A 20187-nucleotide genomic window follows, 5' to 3' on the forward strand; every position below is an offset into this window, starting at 1 on the left:
GTCGAATGCATCGATGCGTGTCAGCTTTGGGCACAGGTGGCAACATGAGGTGACATTTATACCAATGAGAGGAGCACACGGGCTCCACAGAAGAGCTCAGGCTGATGTATGTGGATGTTTGTTTGGAGAAATACCTGACAACACGCGGATCGACCGGCTGGATGGAATCAAGATATGAATGGGGAACTCAGACACTGTTTTGTGATCAGGGCCTCTTCCGGAAATGCATGTGGAAAATGGAGTAGGCGGGTTATTTTACATTTTCTTACTTTCTATTTGGCTGCTAAGGCTGAATGTAAACCTTTATTACATAATTATTACATAAATTCATCATTGATGAAAACATTGGATGATGTGAAATTAAAAGATAGGTAAGCTTTAAAGCTAGTTTAGAGTTAAATAGTAAGCATACACACAGAATTCGAAAAATAAGTCAAATTGTTGTGCTGAAATAGTTTATGTCGACATTACACCTGTAGCACCACTAGGTGGCAGCACACTGCTGTCTCAGACCAACTCTGCCAAGTCACCAATCAGACAGCTGTGTGATAATATCAACACAATGCAGGTCTCTGTGCATGTTTCTGATTTGTGTAGCATGGAAATAGTGACTGACAAAGAAAATGATAAAGGCCAGGCGGTGAGGAATGAAGGGCAACTATCGGAATCTGTGAGGTTTGTGCCGTCGCAGGAGGATCTCATAAGCCTCGTGGATCTTCACAAACATGGCCTCTGCATCCTTGCCGGGGTTGTGGTCCGGATGCCATGTCTTAGCCAGCTCCCTGTAGCTGTGAGTTATCTCCTCAAGTGAGGCCTCTGGTTGTAATGACAACACCTGCAATGCAAACGGATCCAGATACACCGATCAGTGACTTGAACACGGAAATGTTCGGACTGGCATACAGCGCACACCTCAAACTATGTTGGGAAGTTTCTGATGTCATTTTTGTCCTTTCTGATATTGATTCTGATATACCGAGTACCCAGCTGATACCAGTGTGTAAAAAGAATATAAATATAGGGCTGTCATTATTATTATATTTTCTTAACAGGTGCAAACCAAGAGCTCGCCAAGGTAAATTCCATTCAGTTATGTTGATATGGCAATAAAGTATTGAATCTCAAATCTAACTATTAAAAATATATATTTATATTATTTTTCAGCAGACTGGATGTTGTGTTGTGGTTGTACCTGAAGTTACTACCAAGGCTGATAAATTAGGAGGTATTGGACAGGTGCATAGACTTATGTACTCGCGGACTGATTCAGCATTTTAGGCTGTATCTGAGGCTTTTCCAATACTAGTATCTGTGTCGGAACAACCTTAACAACTACCTTAACTAGTCACTTAAGTAGCCTTCCCAGAGTTATCAGATTGCTCACCTTCAGCGCCTCCTTTTCTTTCTCAGTGTACTCTCTGAGCAGTATTTCCAGCACCTTCCTCCAAGCCTCTTCATAGTAACCCCCTCCTGTAAAAACACACAGGATCCGATAAGGCATTAAAAGAATGTACTCGACCACACTCCTGAGCCAAGGCAGGAACCAGAAGATATCCAGCAGAGCTGCCACACAGTCTGACAGGTAGTACAGTGTGGCTGTGGTGTTATGGAAAATACAGTAACCCAGCGGAGCAGAGAAGGCAAGCCAGGCCAGACTGAGCCTGAAAAGCCGCGGACCTGTGCAAAAGACAGAAACACATGTTGCTTTAGACTGACTGACTGTAATGTTATCGAGTGCAGATATTGTCATATTTGTGAGATCACCTCACCCAGTTCCTGTTTGCTCTCCAGTCTCTGTGGGGGTTTGAACTTGCGGTGCTGTGCGGCAGTGACGCTGGCAGCCAGGCTTATAGGGAGAGGCGATAAGGTGCTGCCATAGAATAATGAGGAGGTTATGAGACAAGTGGTCATAGTTTTTTGGAGATCTGAGGTCTGCTGGCCAACACTGGACACCAGATGCACTCCTGCGCCCACACATAAAGGCAGGACGATCAAGTAGAAGAAATTGAGGGAGTTGAGTCCTATCAGGGCCACAGTGCCAAAATAGATCCCAACACACACCTGCCCTGCAAATCTGACAGGGCCCACAGGTGGCGGGGCCATGGTGGGGGGTCTTTTTCTCCCTTTCTCTGCATCTTGATTCGCCTCACCGACATATGCAGGAATACGTAGGAACTCTCTCACCCAGCCAAAGCCAAATCCTCCCAGGGTCAGCATCCACAGCAGAGCATGGCTGTCCCGTCCTAAATATAAATGGTGAAGGCCCAAAGGCCCACCTGCTGCCCACAGGGCATAAGCCACCATTACACTTTTTGCCATCCTGTGGCCTCAGTGGATCAGTCCCTGTACAGGTGAGTATTAGTCATCCTTGATGAGTACCTGCAATGAGGGCAAGGAAGAGTTTAGTGTTACCTCCAAGTGAAAACTATGAGACTTTGTTAGTTCCTGACAAAGCTCCAGAAACATTATTTGTAATTTCAGTGGGGGTGAGCGAGCTGTCAGTGTTTTTATATTCTTTTATTTAGTAGTAATTCTAGGATATATTGTATATCATATCACATTTGGCTGTTTTTATTTCAAAGAACGAAAAAAGCACATATTTTCTTATGTGTGTTATGCTGCAGTGACTGAGAATATCTATTTTACTCATTTAAATCTTTGTTTTTGGTCACTTTCGACCACATCTCACATTTTCATCACTTTTACTTACTGGCTATTTTTACCTATTTCATTACACGTCTGTGTTATACATTTTGGTAATTCTCTCTCAGATCTAATGCGCTGCTGGTATCTTGGCCGGCACACTCGAGGGGATTTTTAATCTCTGTGATCCAGTTGCTCGGTTAAATAATATATTATATAAGAGGGATTTATTTTAGCTTACGATGGGCATTGTCATTTTAATTCATTGCGTGATCTAAAACATAGTATACTGTGACTGTCCATGCTGTTACATGCAGAGTTTCTGTTTTAAGGTTTCTGAGAAAACATGTCACATGTTGTAGGCTACACAAAATCGGACTTTGAGATGGTCAGCACTAACCTTTCTCAGGAGGCCAATCCACAGTTCAGTCAAATCTTTATCAGACTGACTCAATCAATTTTCTGTCAAATACACATTTAAAACATTGGGTTTTTATTTGATAATGACTACGTTACTTACTGAGACGACAGTTTCAACCCTTTCCAGTCCTTTCCGTAGCCGAAGTTGTTTCATGTTGTTGCAACAGTTGGACTTTGGATCATGACAATGAAATTACGCTACAGCCTCAAGTTACCTTGATGATCTGAACTGACAATGTGAGGAAACTGTCTGAAAGGGACATTTGTAAATAATAGCATACTGAACTGTCCCCCAATTTCTCCTATAATATTAATATCAAACAGGTTATTCCCTGAAAAAAACAATAACAGGAGCTGTTTAAATTTGTTTTTACATACTACAAGTAGGCTAAACACTTGCTACACAAGTTCAATTCTGCCTACTAAAGTTCTATAAGAAAAAAATACTGAAGAGTATAAGTACTCATTAAACACAGAATGATCAGTGTTATATTATAGTGTATGATGTTGGATTATTATACTGATGCATTAACGTGTAAGCAGCATTTAATCTGCTTTGTGGAGCTAATTTTAACCACTGGTGGGTCGGAAGGGGGGAGGGGGGTACATGCTGCAAAAGTGTCCCCGTTGGATGCTTCTATAGTAGATAAAACATTTATCCCTCACAGGTGCTTTTTCAATAGAAACAACATAAGACAGTGCCCACTAGGGTTCCCTTCCAGTGGAGAAAACTTGAGAAAGAATCGCTTAGGGTTCCCCTCCAGTGGAGAAAACAGTGAGTGTGCTCTCTTCACTATAAATATATCATTAATTTCTGTGGGCTGGTGCCCCCCTGTGCACATGTGGTGCTGTCTGTATTCTTTCCGCCCTTGCGCCTCAAACTTCCTGACTCCACCATTAACCCCAAGCATCTTTTCTTTCTTTCTTTTTTTTTTTTTTTTTGCATTATGCTCTGTTAAAAAAAAGTTCAGATCAGTAAATATTCGACAACATGAATGCAGATCCCTACATATCGGTGAAAGGCCACTATCGACTGATAACGTCAGCCAACCAATATATCGGCCGGGCTCTATAAAAAGGGTTAGGCTTATGAAAAATGTTAACCTGAAAAATAAGAGTAATTTAATGTGCAGTAATTCCCTCTGAATCACAGTACAAATGTAAATGTCGTTCTTACTTACACTCCACCACTGTGATAGTGCACGAGAGTGAAAAATGTGTGTCACAAAGGACATCTTTAATTTCTCATTGCCCTTTCTCTGGTATGTTTAGTATGTAAACACACCTTCAGATATGACTCACCTACATATGATGATGATCTATTAATTACAGAAGTGACTGACAGCTACCTGTGGATCTCCAGGCTTCCTGCCCCTCCGTGTAGCCCCGCCCCCTGACGACCCCTCCTTGTTGTACATTATCAGAGAGTAGCAGGACGCTAGCTCCGCTCCGCTCCTCCGTCTTTCAATCACAGCCGTGCTAGCCTGCCAGATACACCCACGGCATTCAGGGGAAGATGCCGAGTGTTTTAACTTTTTAACCATTTCCACCTCTAGCGCTTTTAAGCGTTAGGATACTGTAATGGTTCCGGAGAATGGAAACGGACGACGTGTCGGTTCGAGAGCAACTTTTCCACAACCGTGTCCGGGAGACCATAGTAAGTAACGTTAGCAGTTAACGTCGGTTAATATGCATAATGAGGCTTCGCTTCTAACAATCAGCCTGCTAATGAGGACGAGGCAGCCACGTCGTTTGACCAGCAAAGCGACTGTTTGGCGTTATTTAGCGGTGGTTCAACCCTCAAATTTAAATTTGGCAAAGTTCCATGTCTTCTCCACTGGAGAACCTGGAGAACTGTACTTTTAACGTGACTTTGACGTGTGTGAATTTGGCTTACTGTGGCTGCGAGCCTAACTTCTGTGCAGACGTTAATTATGGCAGGATGCAGCTGGTCATCACGTAACACGACAGCATCTGGCGCTTTTTCTGTCGAGTTTGTCACGATCCTCTCAAAATTTCCTTCATCCGTTTGCCTTATTTTGGATCACCGTGCTCCATCTCTCTCTCTCTCTCTCTCTCTCTCTCTCTCTCTCTCTCTCTCTCTCTCTCTCTCTCTCTCTCTCTTTTGTGCAACACCAGTGCCTGTTGAACTTCAGACTTGCCATAAAGATCAGTTCAGTTACAGCAAGGCACATTGATGCAGACCTTTAACCCTTAAAGTACAATCAGATCTCATAGGCAGTTAATTTCCTGCGATTGGAGATGTTGCTGATAGCATGTGCTAGCAGAAGGGGCAGTGTCAAACTCATCTTTTCTGATGCATATTGAGTGAGTGTCAGTGGATGACTTATCAATTTGTCCTGGTTTGTTCGACTGTTGATAAGAAAAAAGCTCACAATGTACTTGTGCTGTAAGAGAATGAGCACAAATGCTGCAACTATAGATAAGGGTGTACATTTACGGCCATATGGTATAGTATGAACATTAAAGATCCACTACAGGGACCGGGTCATTGCCAAGGGGAGGAGAAAAAGTAGGGCTGGGTAAATGTGATTTTAGCTGAGACCATCAAAGGTGTTTATGAAACTGACTTTCCGCCCCACACCAAAATCCATTTCTGGTACCAAAATCAATTTCTGAAGCATCAAATGAAGTGCCTGTATTTATTCTTATGGCTCTTGTTTTGTCATTGTCCCTTTCACCTACAGACCCTAATGCTATTAATTGGCACCCCATTCTTAAGCCACTGGCTGGCCTCAAGTCTCCAGCTTACCGTCTCCTCTCAGTTCTCCCTGGTCTGCTGCACGTGCATCTCGGGTTATTAATGGCTTTAGGCCAAGCTTATGAATGACCAGCTCATTCTGGTTATGTGGCAGCAGTGTAAACATAGTTGTGGTATTTCACATGGCATAGCTTTTGAGAAAGGTTCGACACGTTGAAAGATCAGACAGATACTGTACATGTAGAAATGATAAAATGACAAGTATGAGACTGATGATGGCTGATGTGTTTGAGATTACTTTTCTATCAATACAGAACATGAAGAGGGGAGAGGTTGAGGGTTGGTTAAACTAACTAGTGCAGTATATGCCAAAAAAGTACAAAACCAAAAACTGATCATTGAAGAAAATATTTATGAGGCTAAATTTAAGCATCGTATACAATCAATATGTGTCAGATATCCCCCCAAAATTGTGCAAATAACTTGTATCAAAATTTTGTAGTTCTGTCTTTAATAATAAGTAGCATCTCATGTAACCAAGCATTTTTTTGAAAGAAGATATTGCTGATTATTGATCTTAAGTTGGAAACCCTCTCACAAGTGTTTTGAACATAGGTGGTATTTCCTGTTATGCCTGAGCAGACTGTCAGCCATTGTCTGCGCCTGTGGTTAGCATCCATGGCTCCAGTTGGTGTGGTGTGTCCTACACTGTTGTCACTGGTTGGCCCTTGTCTGTGGTTTATTGGCTGATCGAGCACATAGAATTGCTTGCAGCGTGTTGGTGAGAGAAATTACTCTGTTTAGCTATTCAGATAAGGGGATTAGTGTAGGAAAGTGAAACGGAAAAAGAAAGGGGAACCCCTTGAGCCCGTCCCCGTAATATCCACAATTTCAACCATTTAGCGTGGTTTGTCCTTATTTTTCTTCACTGCCTCTTCAGCAGTGCTATCTGCAACTTATTATCAAACATTTCTCGATTAGCAGCAGCTGTATTGGCAAGAGTAGAGTCAGACAATGCTGCTTAATCATAACTATGGTTTGTTTATCCACAGAGATATTATTCTTTTCAGGCAGGCACAGCTGTAGGAGCTTGTTGGCTGTCGGCTGTAGTCTTTGCCGTGTGTTCAGGTACAGCTTTTTCAGAGACACAGGAGATGTGAGGCAACACAACAGTCGGCCTTGGAGTATAACTAATTATTTGATGTTAGTTTGGTGTGTCAGGGCCTTAACAGCCTGTTCAAAAGAATTTGAAAAACATTCAGATATTGAATAATTGTATTCAATTGAGTACATTCTTACAAAATCAGATAGAGATGGCAGATATGACTGCTCCATAGTAACTGGACTTACTCATCTCCAGTGCCAGGCCTTGTGGCCAGAGGAATGCCTGCAGTAATCTCTCAGATGATAGGAACTCATTTACATTTTAGTAGTACTCTGTGTAATGTGTTGTTGGAGCAAAGACAAATTGTAAAATTCTAGCTTGACTGGCAGTAAAACAGGCAGTATTTATGTGAAGTGTTGACTTTGTACAGTTTTGAGTCAGAAGCCTCATGGCAGCAGCAGTTGGTGCAGGACTCCTGCAAGTCAAAAGCAATTCTTTCCAAATTTTTGAATAGATAATACTGATGAGGCTTTAGTAGAAAGGAACAATACCAAGCAGCAGAATTCATACATTTGCCAAATGTGGCCCACCAAGTGTTCTTCAAAGGCATGAGTAAGCAACTAATAACTGGCAACATGCTATTGCAGCCAAATGTCTGTCTTCTTTTGAGCTGATGCAAAATTATAAATCATCTCAGATGAGAGCATCTGGCAGAAGTAACAAGAGTAGACTAATGAAATTGTGTGCGTGAGATGATGTAGACACTAGAGCCAAGAGAACACACCCACAGCCCAAAGCCTGAGCCCAGAGGGATCAGGAAGGATCAATGGTCAGGAGAATAAAAGGTCATGTTATTGGAGAAATGGGACATCCAGAATCCAACTGCATTAAGATATCTTAAAAAGTTGTTTGAGTAGTCCCATGTTATCTTTAAAATCAAACATTTAATAGTGCACTGCATAGTGTGTTTATTATGATTCATCCTCTGTAGGTGTTTGACAGGAAGTGAAGAGACATGAATGATCTGTAATCTGAGTGTTTTTTGGAGGAAAAAACATTCTTTCATTCATTTTCTGTTCTCAAAGGCACTGTTACCTGACTGTTTTTATTTGGTAGTTAGTTCTCTGAAATCTTCTTTCAATAAACTATGAAATTTTGAATCATGACACATTCCAGCAAAAATGATAAACTCTTGCCACAACATACTGTGGTTCTGCTGCCCACCTTCGTTTGGATTAGGATGGCTTTGCACATGCAACATTTTTAAGTCGTTTCTGGCTGGTGAATAAATCGTGAATGGGGTTTTGCCTAATCTATCCTCTTACTTGTAAACAAAAGCCGGCCTGGTTTGCCTGAGCATGTTTAGCTGAACAAGAGGCTATGAACCCCTGAAATAACACTCAGAGAGTCCACTTGACGTTTTGCAAGGATGGGCTGTGCCACTGCAACCTCCTGCTCCTTTTGAATTTTTACAGCAACAACAAGTGTAGGCAAGATGTAAAAGCATTTGGGCTTCATTGTTACTTGCTTGAAGCAGCGCAAAGATATTCAGGTTACACTGTGAATTTTAAAATGCTCTGAAAGAAACTGTGAGCTATGGGTATTTGTGCTCCACACAAAGACCTCCCTCTGGATGCTGAATTCCTTTAAACTCTCTCCTCAGTGGCCTGTTACATCCTGCCAGCTCTCAACATGGCCAATCAGCACGTGTCATGTCCCCTCACACATTGACTGAAAGGTTGCTATTCTGCCCCAACACCTTTTACACACCACAATGTCCATCCTCTGTTTCCTGCTTTTCCTTTTGGTGGATTAACCACAGCAAGCTCCTTGCCAAATAGAAGGCCTTACTGAACAATTTGCAGACTGAGCTGATTAGTTATTTACAGTTGAGTCCATTGTTGTTTGTGTGATGCATCTAGTATCCATGTCAAGTTCCACTTACACAGTAAAACCCTGTATTTCTCAACAGATTAAGTTTTGTTGCCGTATGTGTGTCACTGTAAGGCATAATGCATTCCTGTTGGTGGAGGAGCGTGACTGCAAAATATGTTCAACGTTTTAATTAGCATCTCACTGTATATAATTTGGAGCTTAGCCAAGGAATGGTGGCTGTTAAACAGTATCAGAGATATCATACAGCAGAAAAAAACAGGTTCTCTATAAGTTGATCTTGGGCTTGAACTTGTTGAAACTGATCTTCACAGATGCTTGCGTGTTATTCTTGGATTTTCTTTTACTAGATTTTGTTTTTATTCTAAAATGGGTCAACATACTGTACCTTCTGGAACCATATAGGAGGAGGGGTGTATGCCCACACCCCAACCCCATTTCTTATTGTTCCATATGTCCCAGTGATCCAACTACTGAGAGACACTGATGTATACTGTGGCCCTGTTTTAAAGTACCTTTACTGGTATGTACTTCTGTAACTGTCATGGAAACCTGATCCCTAAAACAAACTAATTTCTAGTGTATTTGTTCCTTCAGTGAACTCATAAGAAACTGTTTTTCACCTGCAAGTATGGCCGTGTTTTCCACCAAAAGTTCTCCTACCTTAAATCCCAGTAACTACATTTCAGGGAACCAAAATTTTCCTTCAATCCACACTGCCTGCATTTCCACCATGGTCTTAAGACCCACAAATATTACGCACATCAGTCTGCTGACATATAAAGCATTGGCTGGTTTTACACACACCTTTCAGTCATCAGTCCATCTGTTGTGTACTCTCTGCTGTAACTCAGTTTTGATGTGTTGAAGCGCAAATGAATAAAGAACAAACAGATTTGCAACTGCAGATTTTTTTCAAATGGTGCAATTGAAATTTTCAGCACTACAAACCCCTCATATAGTTAATTTGGAAAGTGCTATCCCCTGAGCAGGGACATTTCAAGGGGTATTATAATGTTCCAAGGACTAATTGTAGACCCTTCTCCCAGAGGATGAAATGCAGTTCCCTCAAAGGTTTGTGGTCACTGGGTAAAGTTCCTGCAGTGGACACATGGCTTATGTTGACACATTACTGTCATCCTCCGGAGAGCCTCTCTGTTCTTGTTTGTTACTGTTGTCACCTCAGGGACGACTTCTATTGTAAGTCTACCTGTGACCTGAGCTGCCATGCAGAAATGCTTAGATCAACGATGCCCATGCAATGTAGCAGCAACATTTTTCCCCTTAATTGTCACACCAACACGTTGGCGCACTCTATCTCTGCTGTTGAATGAAAACATGACATTTATTACAGGCAGTCTTGGTCTACAGGGGGTGAATCATGATGATGTTCATCAACACCAGAGTATCATTTGCACATGACCAACGTTAATGCACCTAAATAACTGATTTCCTGTCATCATCAGGTGTACTTTTGATAAATAATGCTAACGTAGCATATTGGCATGTTATAGGTGCCATTCTACATTAACATGCCAATGGTACAGTTGCATTAAATATGACTTTGTGTTATGGTGAAACTTTAGCATTACAGCCTCATGGGGCTATAGACTTTTAGTTGTATTTAGTATTTTGATCCAAGTGTTGAAGTAGTACAGAGACTGTGTTTACTAAGAGAGGTGTTTGTGTGTTTTGTTGTTTGTGTGTCAGTAGGATTGCATAAGAAACTACTGAACAGATTTCCATGAAACTTGGGTGGAGGATGGTTTTACAGCCCAGAATAGACTACATCAACCTTTTTTGATGCACCTTGATGGAAAAAAAAATTTAGATGGCTGGTATCTAATGAGTGATTACAATTTGATATAGGTCCTGCATTTGGTGAGCTTAGATTATGGTTAAGCAGCTTTGGGTGGTTTAAAAAGTTAGAGTGACACTGGGCTATAGTGAGTCTACTCATGTTATGTATGTGATGATTGAAGCGATTCACATCAGTGTTTGCAGCGAAATGTTGACAGCTTTGCGTAGACAACAGATTGCAGAGTGAATATAGGTTTAGCCTAAATTTGTTAGTAGATTTAATGTGATGTCTGACTTTACAGACAGTAGGGGGGCTAGCTGTCACTGGTATTAACCCTTCTCTCTCTGACTGCCCCCTAATCCTTCCTAGTTCATCACTGTCACCCATTTTGCTCTTTGTTGGAACAAAGTGGTAATCTTCAGACTCCATCTGTCTCTCTTGGCCTTGGCCAAATAGGGAATGTTTTGGGCTATTTGCATTTGTAGCATTATGTAGTTTTGTTTCATTTTTGCGTTTTATCTGCATAAGACAAAATCTGTGAGGCACAATGTGTTGCTTATCAGTAGTACTAGACAGAACATGACATTGTGTTTACAAGATAGCACATTTCCTCAAGTAAATTAAATCTCCTTTTTTTTTACCCTCAAATTTTTCTGTCTTTCCTGCAGATCTGTGTACTCCTGTTTACATGCCTCTACATAGTGTCCTACCTCATACTTACCCACTTCAAGAAGGCTGCCGAGTTTGTCACAGGTGAGCACTCACTCTCTGACTGCTCAGTGAGAAAGAATTCCATCAAAGCCTCATGGGGAATTGCCGGGAGCGGAATTGATAGTGTTGACGTGCATACTGATTACATCTGTTATTTTTTCCCCACAGAGAATGTAGGCCACATTTCTTTAAGAGAGCACAGGTGTTGCTAAGGCACTACCTTTTTTGTTTTGAATAAATAGTCAAGCCAGCAGCATGTTTTAGCTTTACTTGAAGTTTCATTCCAAAGCTAGATGACTTAAACAACAAATTGACAATGAACTAATTTGAACTCATTTTGTGAACTTTGTGTTGGTAATTTTTTTGTCACAAGAAAAATTCTGCATTGCATGCATCTGCAATCCATTTGCAGGTATTTTTAGAATTTGAATTGTAGTAATATTCTGTGTTTGCTTACATGTCCAATAAATGTAGACTTAAGTTTACTGAGTGCCAGGATTGCAGATTTCAACCCAAGACTCCAGACCTTGGCTGGAGCAATCCAGAGGTGCATAGAGTGTGTTATGTAAGAAACGACCACCTCTGGATTGCTCCAGCCACCTCTCCAGGCAGTATCCCTGTAGATCAGGAGGGGGGAGGTGGTAAAGAATGTTGCTAACAGATAAACAGGGTTGTGGCTTACAACTCCTCCGTTTAGATGAAAACATGTTAATGGAGATCTTGTTTTTCAACAGGCATGTAATGTACAACCAACATAATGAAACTGGCTTAATTTGCCAATACTATGAACTACAGTCTTTTGTTTTTGAGAGTCGTAACAACGTAGGAATATTTGCCTTGGTCAATTGATTAACACACCCATTTGCAGACGTTATAAGATGTCTCAGAGTGTTTTCTATTATTAAAACTAAGACATGTTTAAAGTTCTGCAGTTTGACTGAGCTGAGAGTTGCATAATAAATCCAATAAATGGCCACTATTGAAAGCAGATGTAGGATGTCCGACCAGCCGGTCTCGCTGCTCTGCTGTGGCTGCGTTCGGGTGGAACCTGGTAAATGGCCAGCAATATTTTCTTTGGGGGGAGAAGGAGGGAAACCTGTTTTGAATTAGTCCACTGTCATAAACTTTGTCTGTGTAGCAACAGCAAAACAGTTGTGCCTTGAAGCTATATGATGATTGGGCAATACCACTCAACAGAGTTGTTTTTGTCATTGAGGAGCAGAGAACTGGTTTTTGCTCCTCAGGCTTTACCTCATTATTGAACAGCCGTTCCAACATTTGCACAGGAAAAGTGACAGTATCATGTACAGTGGTGTGCAAAGAAACGTGCAGCAATTCATATAGTTATTCATATAGTTCTTGAGATCTACAACATGATATGACACTTAACAGCTTTCTTTTTTGTTTACAGAGTGTTTTTGGCATACAGTAACATTTACAGAAGGGTGTCTATGATAAACAGCCCTTACATTTTTGTACTCGGATGTAGTTGAGTTTCTACCGCAGCCTTGTTTTCACTTGAACAGAATGTTCCTAACATGCTCACCCCCAACCCACTCCTCACTCTGAGGCCAGAAGGACCTTTGATTTTTTTTTATCCTCGTATGGATTTTTTCTATCACACCTTTTTCCAGTACATCTGTATGTATACAGTGTACACATACTGTCCAATTCATTCTTTATGACACTAGTAACAGAGACCTGCTATTTTCATTTCAACACTTTGTCTGATTGCACTCAGAATGACCAGGAAAAAAGTCTCTTATGCCTGTGGAGACTTACTCTGGTTTAAATGTGGATATTAAACCAAACAGAAGTCTGAAGCACTTTTGTAATAGATGTAATCCTACTTGTTTGTCTGCTCTCTTTCAGATGATATTGAGGATGCCACTGTCAACAAAATTGCGTAAGTGCAAACCTCTAATGATTAACTGACGACGGCAATCTGTTCTCACTCACTTTGATTAGTGTCAGTGTGAATGGTTGAGCACATACCTTCAGTCAACGTGACATGTAGTGGCCTGAGGCCAACTGGCTGTAGATTTATATCCTACTCTTGTGTGTGCCAATGTGGTTATGTAGTTGTTGGTTTGGATGTCACTGTGGCCTTTGTCCCTACACGCTGGCACTGTAGTACCTTATCCTGGGCCGCCCTAGCCTTTCACATAGGCTGTGCTAAACATAAACACACATGTGACTTCACTGATTGCTTCTCTGTCCTCCTCACAGGCTGTGGTTGTGTACGTTCACGCTGTCTGTTGCAGTGTGTGCTGTGCTCCTCCTCCCAATCTCCATTCTGTCCAACGAGGTGCTGCTCACCTTCCCACAGAGCTACTACATGCAGTGGCTCAATGGATCTCTTATCCATGGTACACATTATGATTATGATTATGATTATGATTATTATTATTATTATTATTATTATTATTATTATTATCATCATATCGAGTCTTTTTGGATTTTGATACTAAATTCCATTGCTATGATGCTCTGAAGGCTGACAACAGTTTTTTCTGAGGGGGATATGCAGTCCACACTAGCTGCACCTCACCTTAGTTGATGAAACCAGGGGGAGGAGCTAATCCATGTATAATCTCATAATCGAAACAGATGATGTATTTGATGAGGTTTACAAGCCAACAACACCAAACAGTTAAACCGGTCAAACGGCAGGAATCAGTCTAAAACTGGATCACTTTTAATGAGGATCACTGGTACTAACCTCTAAATCAATACGCTAGAGGCCTATGTCCAAACAGATCATTATTATGGATGAGTGGCTGTGGCCTTGCTGTGAATGTCTTTTTTTTTTTTTCTTTGAGTAGTCCAACTGTTTACAGAATGCTGCTGTTGACATTATTAGATTCCGTTGCTCTATTTAACAAGAATGTTTTTATATTGTTAAACTACGAAGTAAAGAAAATACTTTTGAAGCCCAGAAGTGAACCAGGCCTATAGTGTTGTTTCACGTGAGAAAGTCTTTATGATAATCTCAGCTTTTCAGTGTTAAATTCCTTTCCTGATTGTTGTACATTCTTGTTTGCCAGCACATGTTTTGCAGGACTATACCTCACAGTGGTTAACAGTGGTACTACCTAAATGCTTTACTGCAGTTTAACCTTAATGACTGTTTACACACTGAAAACTAACATGGAACATTTTTCCTTCTCTCTTGTCAGGGTTGTGGAACCTAGTTTTCCTTTTCTCCAATTTATCCCTGGTCTTCCTCATGCCCTTTGCCTACTTCTTCACGGAGTCAGAGGGGTTTGCAGGGTCAAAAAAGGTACCGGTTTTGGCATTCCCTTACAAAATGATAACTCAAGACTTTAAACCCATTTTATAAAGACTGGACTGGAAATTGACATCTGTTTGTCTTTGTTGAGGGGGTTATGGCACGTGTATACGAAGCAGTGGTGCTGCTGTTGCTGTTGGCTCTGCTTGTCCTGGGCATTGTGTGGGTGGCATCAGCCCTCCTCCACGACAACATAGCCAGGAAGAGCCTCTACGGTGAGTCACATGCATTATAGATCCCCCAGTGACAAATGGTTTCTCAGTTTCATCAAAACAGTTGCTTTAACTCTCCTCTTTTGAATTTCAGACCTGTGGGAGTATTACCTTCCCTACCTGTACTCGGGCATCTCTCTTTTTGGAGTACTGCTGCTTTTGTGTGAGTGTATCTCAATCATGATGACATGAGTAGCTATATTACTGTGGCGTGTGACACTCACTCATCATGACCCCATGTTTCTGTCCTCAGTGTGCACTCCCTTTGGATTGTCCCGAATGTTCAGTGTAACTGGCAGCCTGTTGGTCAAACCACGGGTGAGTAACAGACCAGAAAACCAGAGTAAAACACTTTGCAGACAGTAGCAATTGAATGAATAGTTGTGGCTTGTGACAGTGAAGTATATTTTTCTGAACTGATTGATGCGTCTCATCCCCATCAGCTGTTGGAAGATGTAGAAGACACTTTGAGCTGCACCACATTTGAGGAAGACTCACTCTCCAGGAAGCTGAACTGTGAGTGCATCACCATAAACACACTCCTTTGCCATTTCTGATGATTCAGTTTAAATCTGACTCTTTGTCTCTATCATGTGTTGTCATCTGATTGAAGCTGGCAGTACGTCATGCTGGGTCAAGCTGAACATGGAGGCAATGAGAAAAGAGTACCAAACAGTTCAGAGCAAGCGCATCGCCCTTGGTAAGATTGATTGAATTGGCTGCTCCCTGCTGGCTCTCTCTCACTCAGTATTATCAGATTGTATAATCATTTGGTAATGCACACTCATTTATTGTTGTTGCTTTTCTCTTCTTGTTTTCCTCACAGAGATGCGTAGGAAAGCGTCCCCATGGCAGCGAAACTTGGGCTATCCCCTGGCTATGCTTATGCTCCTCGCACTGACGGTACTTGCTGTTTCATTAATATGTTCTCACAGGCTGCTTTGGCTCTGATTTATTAACACCGGCCGTTGTTTAAATTGTTGTACAATTAATGTGTATGTCTCCTCAGATGATGTGTGTGCTGATGGTCTGCTTCAATGTGTTGGAGTTGCTGCTGGATGAAACGGCTATGCCCAGAGGAATGGAGGTGAGGATTTCAGTTAGAAAAAGCTCATGCTCCGTGTGCCACAGTCAGTCACCTGTGTTCACTGATGATTGTTATTTTTGTGTGTGTGTTAGGACCCTCACCTGGGGATGGCCTCCTTCTCCATGTTTGGCTCACTAGGCGCTGCAGTTCAAGTAGTCCTTATCCTGTATCCTTTTTTTGTGTTTAAATTCACCTGTGCGTGTGTGTACACAGAGTTAACTTGTCACATCCATTTGGCAGTGACTCATCCACCTACAGACTTATTGATATTTGACCAGGATGTGATATTGACTCACACTGTGGCACTTATGTATTGAAATGTTGCTTTGTGGTATTATCTACTATCTGTGAGTATATTAGTCTTCTCTCCAGCGTTGTCCTTAAAATTCATTTTTCAGCTATCTGATGGTGTCCTCAGTGGTGGGCTTCTACAGCTCCCCTCTCTTCACTAGCCTCATGCCTCGTGCACAGGACACCAACCTTACACAGGTATGTGACAGCCAACATGTATACATCACAGTTGGGTACTCTTCATTTGCTTTGATAAATGACAAAGAAGGGTTGCAAATCCTCACGTTTAAGAAGGTGGTTCTAGCATTTGTTGACCTTTTTAGCTTGAAAATGACTGAAGAAAAAATGATTATATAAATAGTTTCTTTTGATTAAATAAATGACCAAGTGCACCCCTACCCCCTCTAGTAACCTCAATATTTCTTTTTCATTTCAGATCATTGCAAACTGCGTGTCACTGCTCATCCTGAGCTCAGCACTGCCGGTCTTTTCACGCACACTTGGTAAGGACAACTTGAAGTCAAAATAAAGAAATTCAGAGGAAGTGAAACAGATTCAGAGGAACAGATTTTAATCTGTACTGTGATTTGCATCATTGTCCCACAATGCAATGCACAAATGGAAGTACAAAACCATTTACAGCTGTTGAGACTGAATGGCTTGGAGACAGTTCAAAGAAAAGCATGGACAAAAGAACAAATATTCTGTATAACGTGTACTGCATTGCAAAATAACAGGATAACGGTAAACGATTATAGGAGTACAGTGCAGTATTAGTCTGTATAGCATTCAGTAAGGTAAAAAAAAGCAATGTAGTAATGGAGTATAGTATAATACAATAATATAAATTATGCAATAAGAACATTAATTGTATGGCAATGCAATATTTAAAATGACAGTGATGTTTTCTTCGATATAGTAATGCAGTATTATAGCACAAGGTAGTACAACATTGCAGTACGAATATGAATTTATTTAGTATAATGTAAAATGCCATATATTAAATAACATTGTCGTGGATTATTAAGCAATAAATCTGTGAAAAACTGTCAGCCCTTTCTCTTGGAAGCTATATGGATTTGTTGTATAGGAACTGCAAAAAGATTCAACTTTGATTACTGGTGTATAACACATAATGTGTGCTATATGCCCTTTTATGGCACACACTTTAACTTGTCAAAGCAGGAAAAAGCACATGGTTGCTGCATTCTATTAAAGTGAGCTAGTTCGAGGGCTCTGGTGCAGTGCATGTTCTCTGACAGGGCTTAGTGTGACACTTCATAGAATGGAGCCATCTTTAACGTAATTTGTCACATGTGTGCTTTTCCTGCTCTGACATGTCAAAATATCTGCCCTGAAAAAGGTCTATTAGTATGAGAATGGTGACAAAGGCTCTGGTATGTAGTGTGAAGAGGTGACGATTCAACATTTTGCTTGTAGTTTTAATAATCTCCCACAAGAGGGCGATTGTACACTGTCAATGCTGCAGATGAATCCTGGTTTGGGCTGTTCATTCACAAGTGAAACATCTGTTTCTGTCCCATTGTGTCAGGGATCACCCGCTTTGATCTTCTGGGAGATTATGGTCGGTATAACTGGCTTGGGAACTTCTACATTGTCTTCCTGTACAACATGATGTTTGCTGGCCTCACCTCTGCCTCCCTGATCAAGACAGTCACCTGGGCAGTGCAGAGAGAACTCATCCGGGCATTTGGTCAGTCTACATTCATTTCTATTTCATGAATCAAAACAGGAGTACTCGTGTGCATATATACATTTGTCGCGGTCTGCTGAAATTCATTGCACTTTGGGTAGCTGTGTCATAAGTTCTCCCACCTTTGGCCCCGTTTCACTATGGGCTGGTCTCTCTTCCTCAGATAGAAAGAATACAATTCTTTCAGGAAAGTGTAAAGGGACAAGAGGAGAGTCGGGTCCCCTTGGGGACCTTCAGGCACACCGCCCTAGACCCCTCGCAGCACACACGCCCTCCACCCCTCCACCCAACACAAACAAGCCCTCAGAGCATGGACACGCCAAACACACACATGCACGCAATCCCCTTCCTCACAGTACAGATAGCATCTCTGCACCATGGCAGCTCTCCTGCACTTTCCCATTGCCTCCCAACTCACTTTTGTTCTGTGACTAATAGACTTTCATTTCACCTAAATCACTATTTTTCTTAGCTTTGCTAGTTTAGTGCTCCACCTTCTGATTGTGTGTGACGTAATGGTCCTTTTTCTTTCTTTTTTGTTCAGGTCTCCACAGACTGCCTTTAACTGTGTCGCGCTCCACCATCCCCTTCAGACTCCTGCTGGCCAGTGGACTGTCCAAAATCCAGTGACTTTTCCTCCTCGCCACCTTTAAGACACAGTCACTTCAAATGTGCACCTATTGGATTAAAGCGTTTGCAATTTAATCCCTTTGCCAGTTGGTGCATTGGTTGGGGCACTCCATGTGAAGAGACTGGAGAAGATGAGTCTTTTTGCAGCTCTGCCTGAAGTTGTGTTGATTGACCAACATATCATGGTCCAATTTTGTTCAGTTATGTGACTGCAAGGGGTTAGCTGAGTCATAGTTACAACTGGAATGATGGGAAAAGGGATTTAAGCCATAGTGGACATTGACAGGGTGTGCCCCCCCCTACAAAACCCGATGGAAAGAGGATCCACTCGTTCTGTTGACACATGTGAAAGTCAGCAGAGTTATTTTGAAATATCACATTGTAAGTGTGACATAATTTCCTCTTCCTGTTCCAGGTCGATTGAGTGCTCTCTCTTTCTTTGTGGCTCCCCCACACTTTCCTCTCTTAGGTTGTATCACTATTTTAAGATTGGGAATCTTACTTCCATGTGTTTGGTTCAGTCTGCGCCAGTGTTATGTTCATTAATGAGAGGAAGTTGGGAGAAAAGAGGACACAGAGTACCTTGTCTGTCTATGGATCTGTAGGTTACACAGGGAATATGAGAGTGAGGTCATTGTCTCAGTTTTAAAGCTCTTTTACAAACTCAGTTTGGTAGAATTAAGAGCATTTTCTGCAGTGATTTCACTTTGAGCAAGGTTTTTACTTCTGTAGATGACAGTTAGCTTACAGAGTCTAAAGATTACTCATTGATTTATAAAACAATAGACTAAAAGATAGCTTTATGTCTTATGCAAGACATTTGAATGCCATGTGACACTCACTTGGAGGAACTTCTGCCTTTGACCAATCAAGCTGTGAATTATTAAGAATTTGTGTTGGGAAGTGCAATATTTTGTGAGCAAAAGCACACTTTTTAACTTTACCAAATGTAACTTCTAAGTTTCTTGTAACTTTCTTTTAATTTTCTGTTAAGTATTTATTTCATCTCATTGCTCTTTGTTGGATGTTGGGTGAATGTTTAGAATAGTTTCAGAATGTTTTCAAAAAGCTTATGTGACTGTCAATCCATGCAATCTTTACCAGTGTCAGGTTATTCTTTGTTTTAAAAATCAATTTCTATAATGTCTATCAGCTGTATCTCATCATGGTGATCTTGTGTCACCGTTTGCCTTTGCTGCTGTATCAGCAGGTTATTTTAGTTTGCCCAGCAGGGGGCAGTGTCTCTCAAATCCAACACCAGCCTCTGTGTTGCGTGACACCCTCTCTCTGGTTAGATATATGTATTATATAACGAGCACTCTGAGGTTTACTCATTTCACTTTTTCTGGGAATTTTATTTTGGTTTTGGGAACACAAATTTTATAATGTACTGTTTTTGTCATTATTTATGGGCATTTGGGGATCTATACTTCACATATCGGGTCATAACTCTTAGGATTTTTAACAGTTGTTAAAAATGTTGAATGTGATGCAGTTGAGACAAAAAAATCTTTAGAGTTGGTCTCAAAGATAAAAAATAGTGTCCTGTTTACCTTTTGAAATGCTCTGATTCAGGTTTTTCTAAACTGAATTTTTAACCATTGTTTGATGAGAAGAAAGCAATAAAAATCATCCTGTTTTTAAATTATTGGTCTCCTTCTGGATG

At 41.1% G+C, this 20187-nt stretch overlaps 2 protein-coding genes across 3 annotated transcripts; one reads left to right on the forward strand and one right to left on the reverse strand.

Moving 5' to 3' along the window:
- Positions 1-20: 20 nt before the first annotated feature.
- dnajc22 (DnaJ (Hsp40) homolog, subfamily C, member 22) lies at positions 21-5136 on the reverse strand. 2 transcript variants are annotated; one of them, XM_037104308.1, is made up of 4 exons: positions 4961-5136; positions 1770-2379; positions 1385-1677; positions 21-835 (listed from the first exon to the last, which is right to left on the reverse strand). In XM_037104308.1, the coding sequence occupies exons 2-4, from the start codon at positions 2317-2319 to the stop codon at positions 659-661; spliced, it is 1020 nt and encodes a 339-aa protein (XP_036960203.1). In that variant the 5' UTR covers positions 2320-2379; positions 4961-5136; the 3' UTR covers positions 21-658. The 2 variants fall into 2 exon arrangements, with proteins under 2 accessions (XP_036960203.1, XP_036960202.1); XM_037104307.1 differs by lacking the exon at positions 4961-5136 and adding an exon at positions 3164-3450.
- Positions 4658-20166, forward strand: lmbr1l (limb development membrane protein 1-like). The gene is made up of 17 exons (XM_037104301.1): positions 4658-4720; positions 11253-11337; positions 13168-13201; positions 13525-13664; positions 14475-14578; positions 14679-14802; positions 14894-14962; positions 15053-15117; positions 15243-15315; positions 15413-15499; positions 15626-15702; positions 15809-15886; positions 15979-16052; positions 16285-16375; positions 16614-16680; positions 17730-17891; positions 18436-20166. Exons 1-17 carry the CDS (start codon positions 4658-4660, stop codon positions 18519-18521), a joined length of 1479 nt encoding a protein of 492 aa, XP_036960196.1. The 3' UTR covers positions 18522-20166.
- Positions 20167-20187: the final 21 nt, after the last annotated feature.

Source organism: Acanthopagrus latus, chromosome 7 (genome assembly GCF_904848185.1).
Source record: "Acanthopagrus latus isolate v.2019 chromosome 7, fAcaLat1.1, whole genome shotgun sequence".
Lineage (NCBI taxonomy): Eukaryota > Metazoa > Chordata > Actinopteri > Spariformes > Sparidae > Acanthopagrus > Acanthopagrus latus.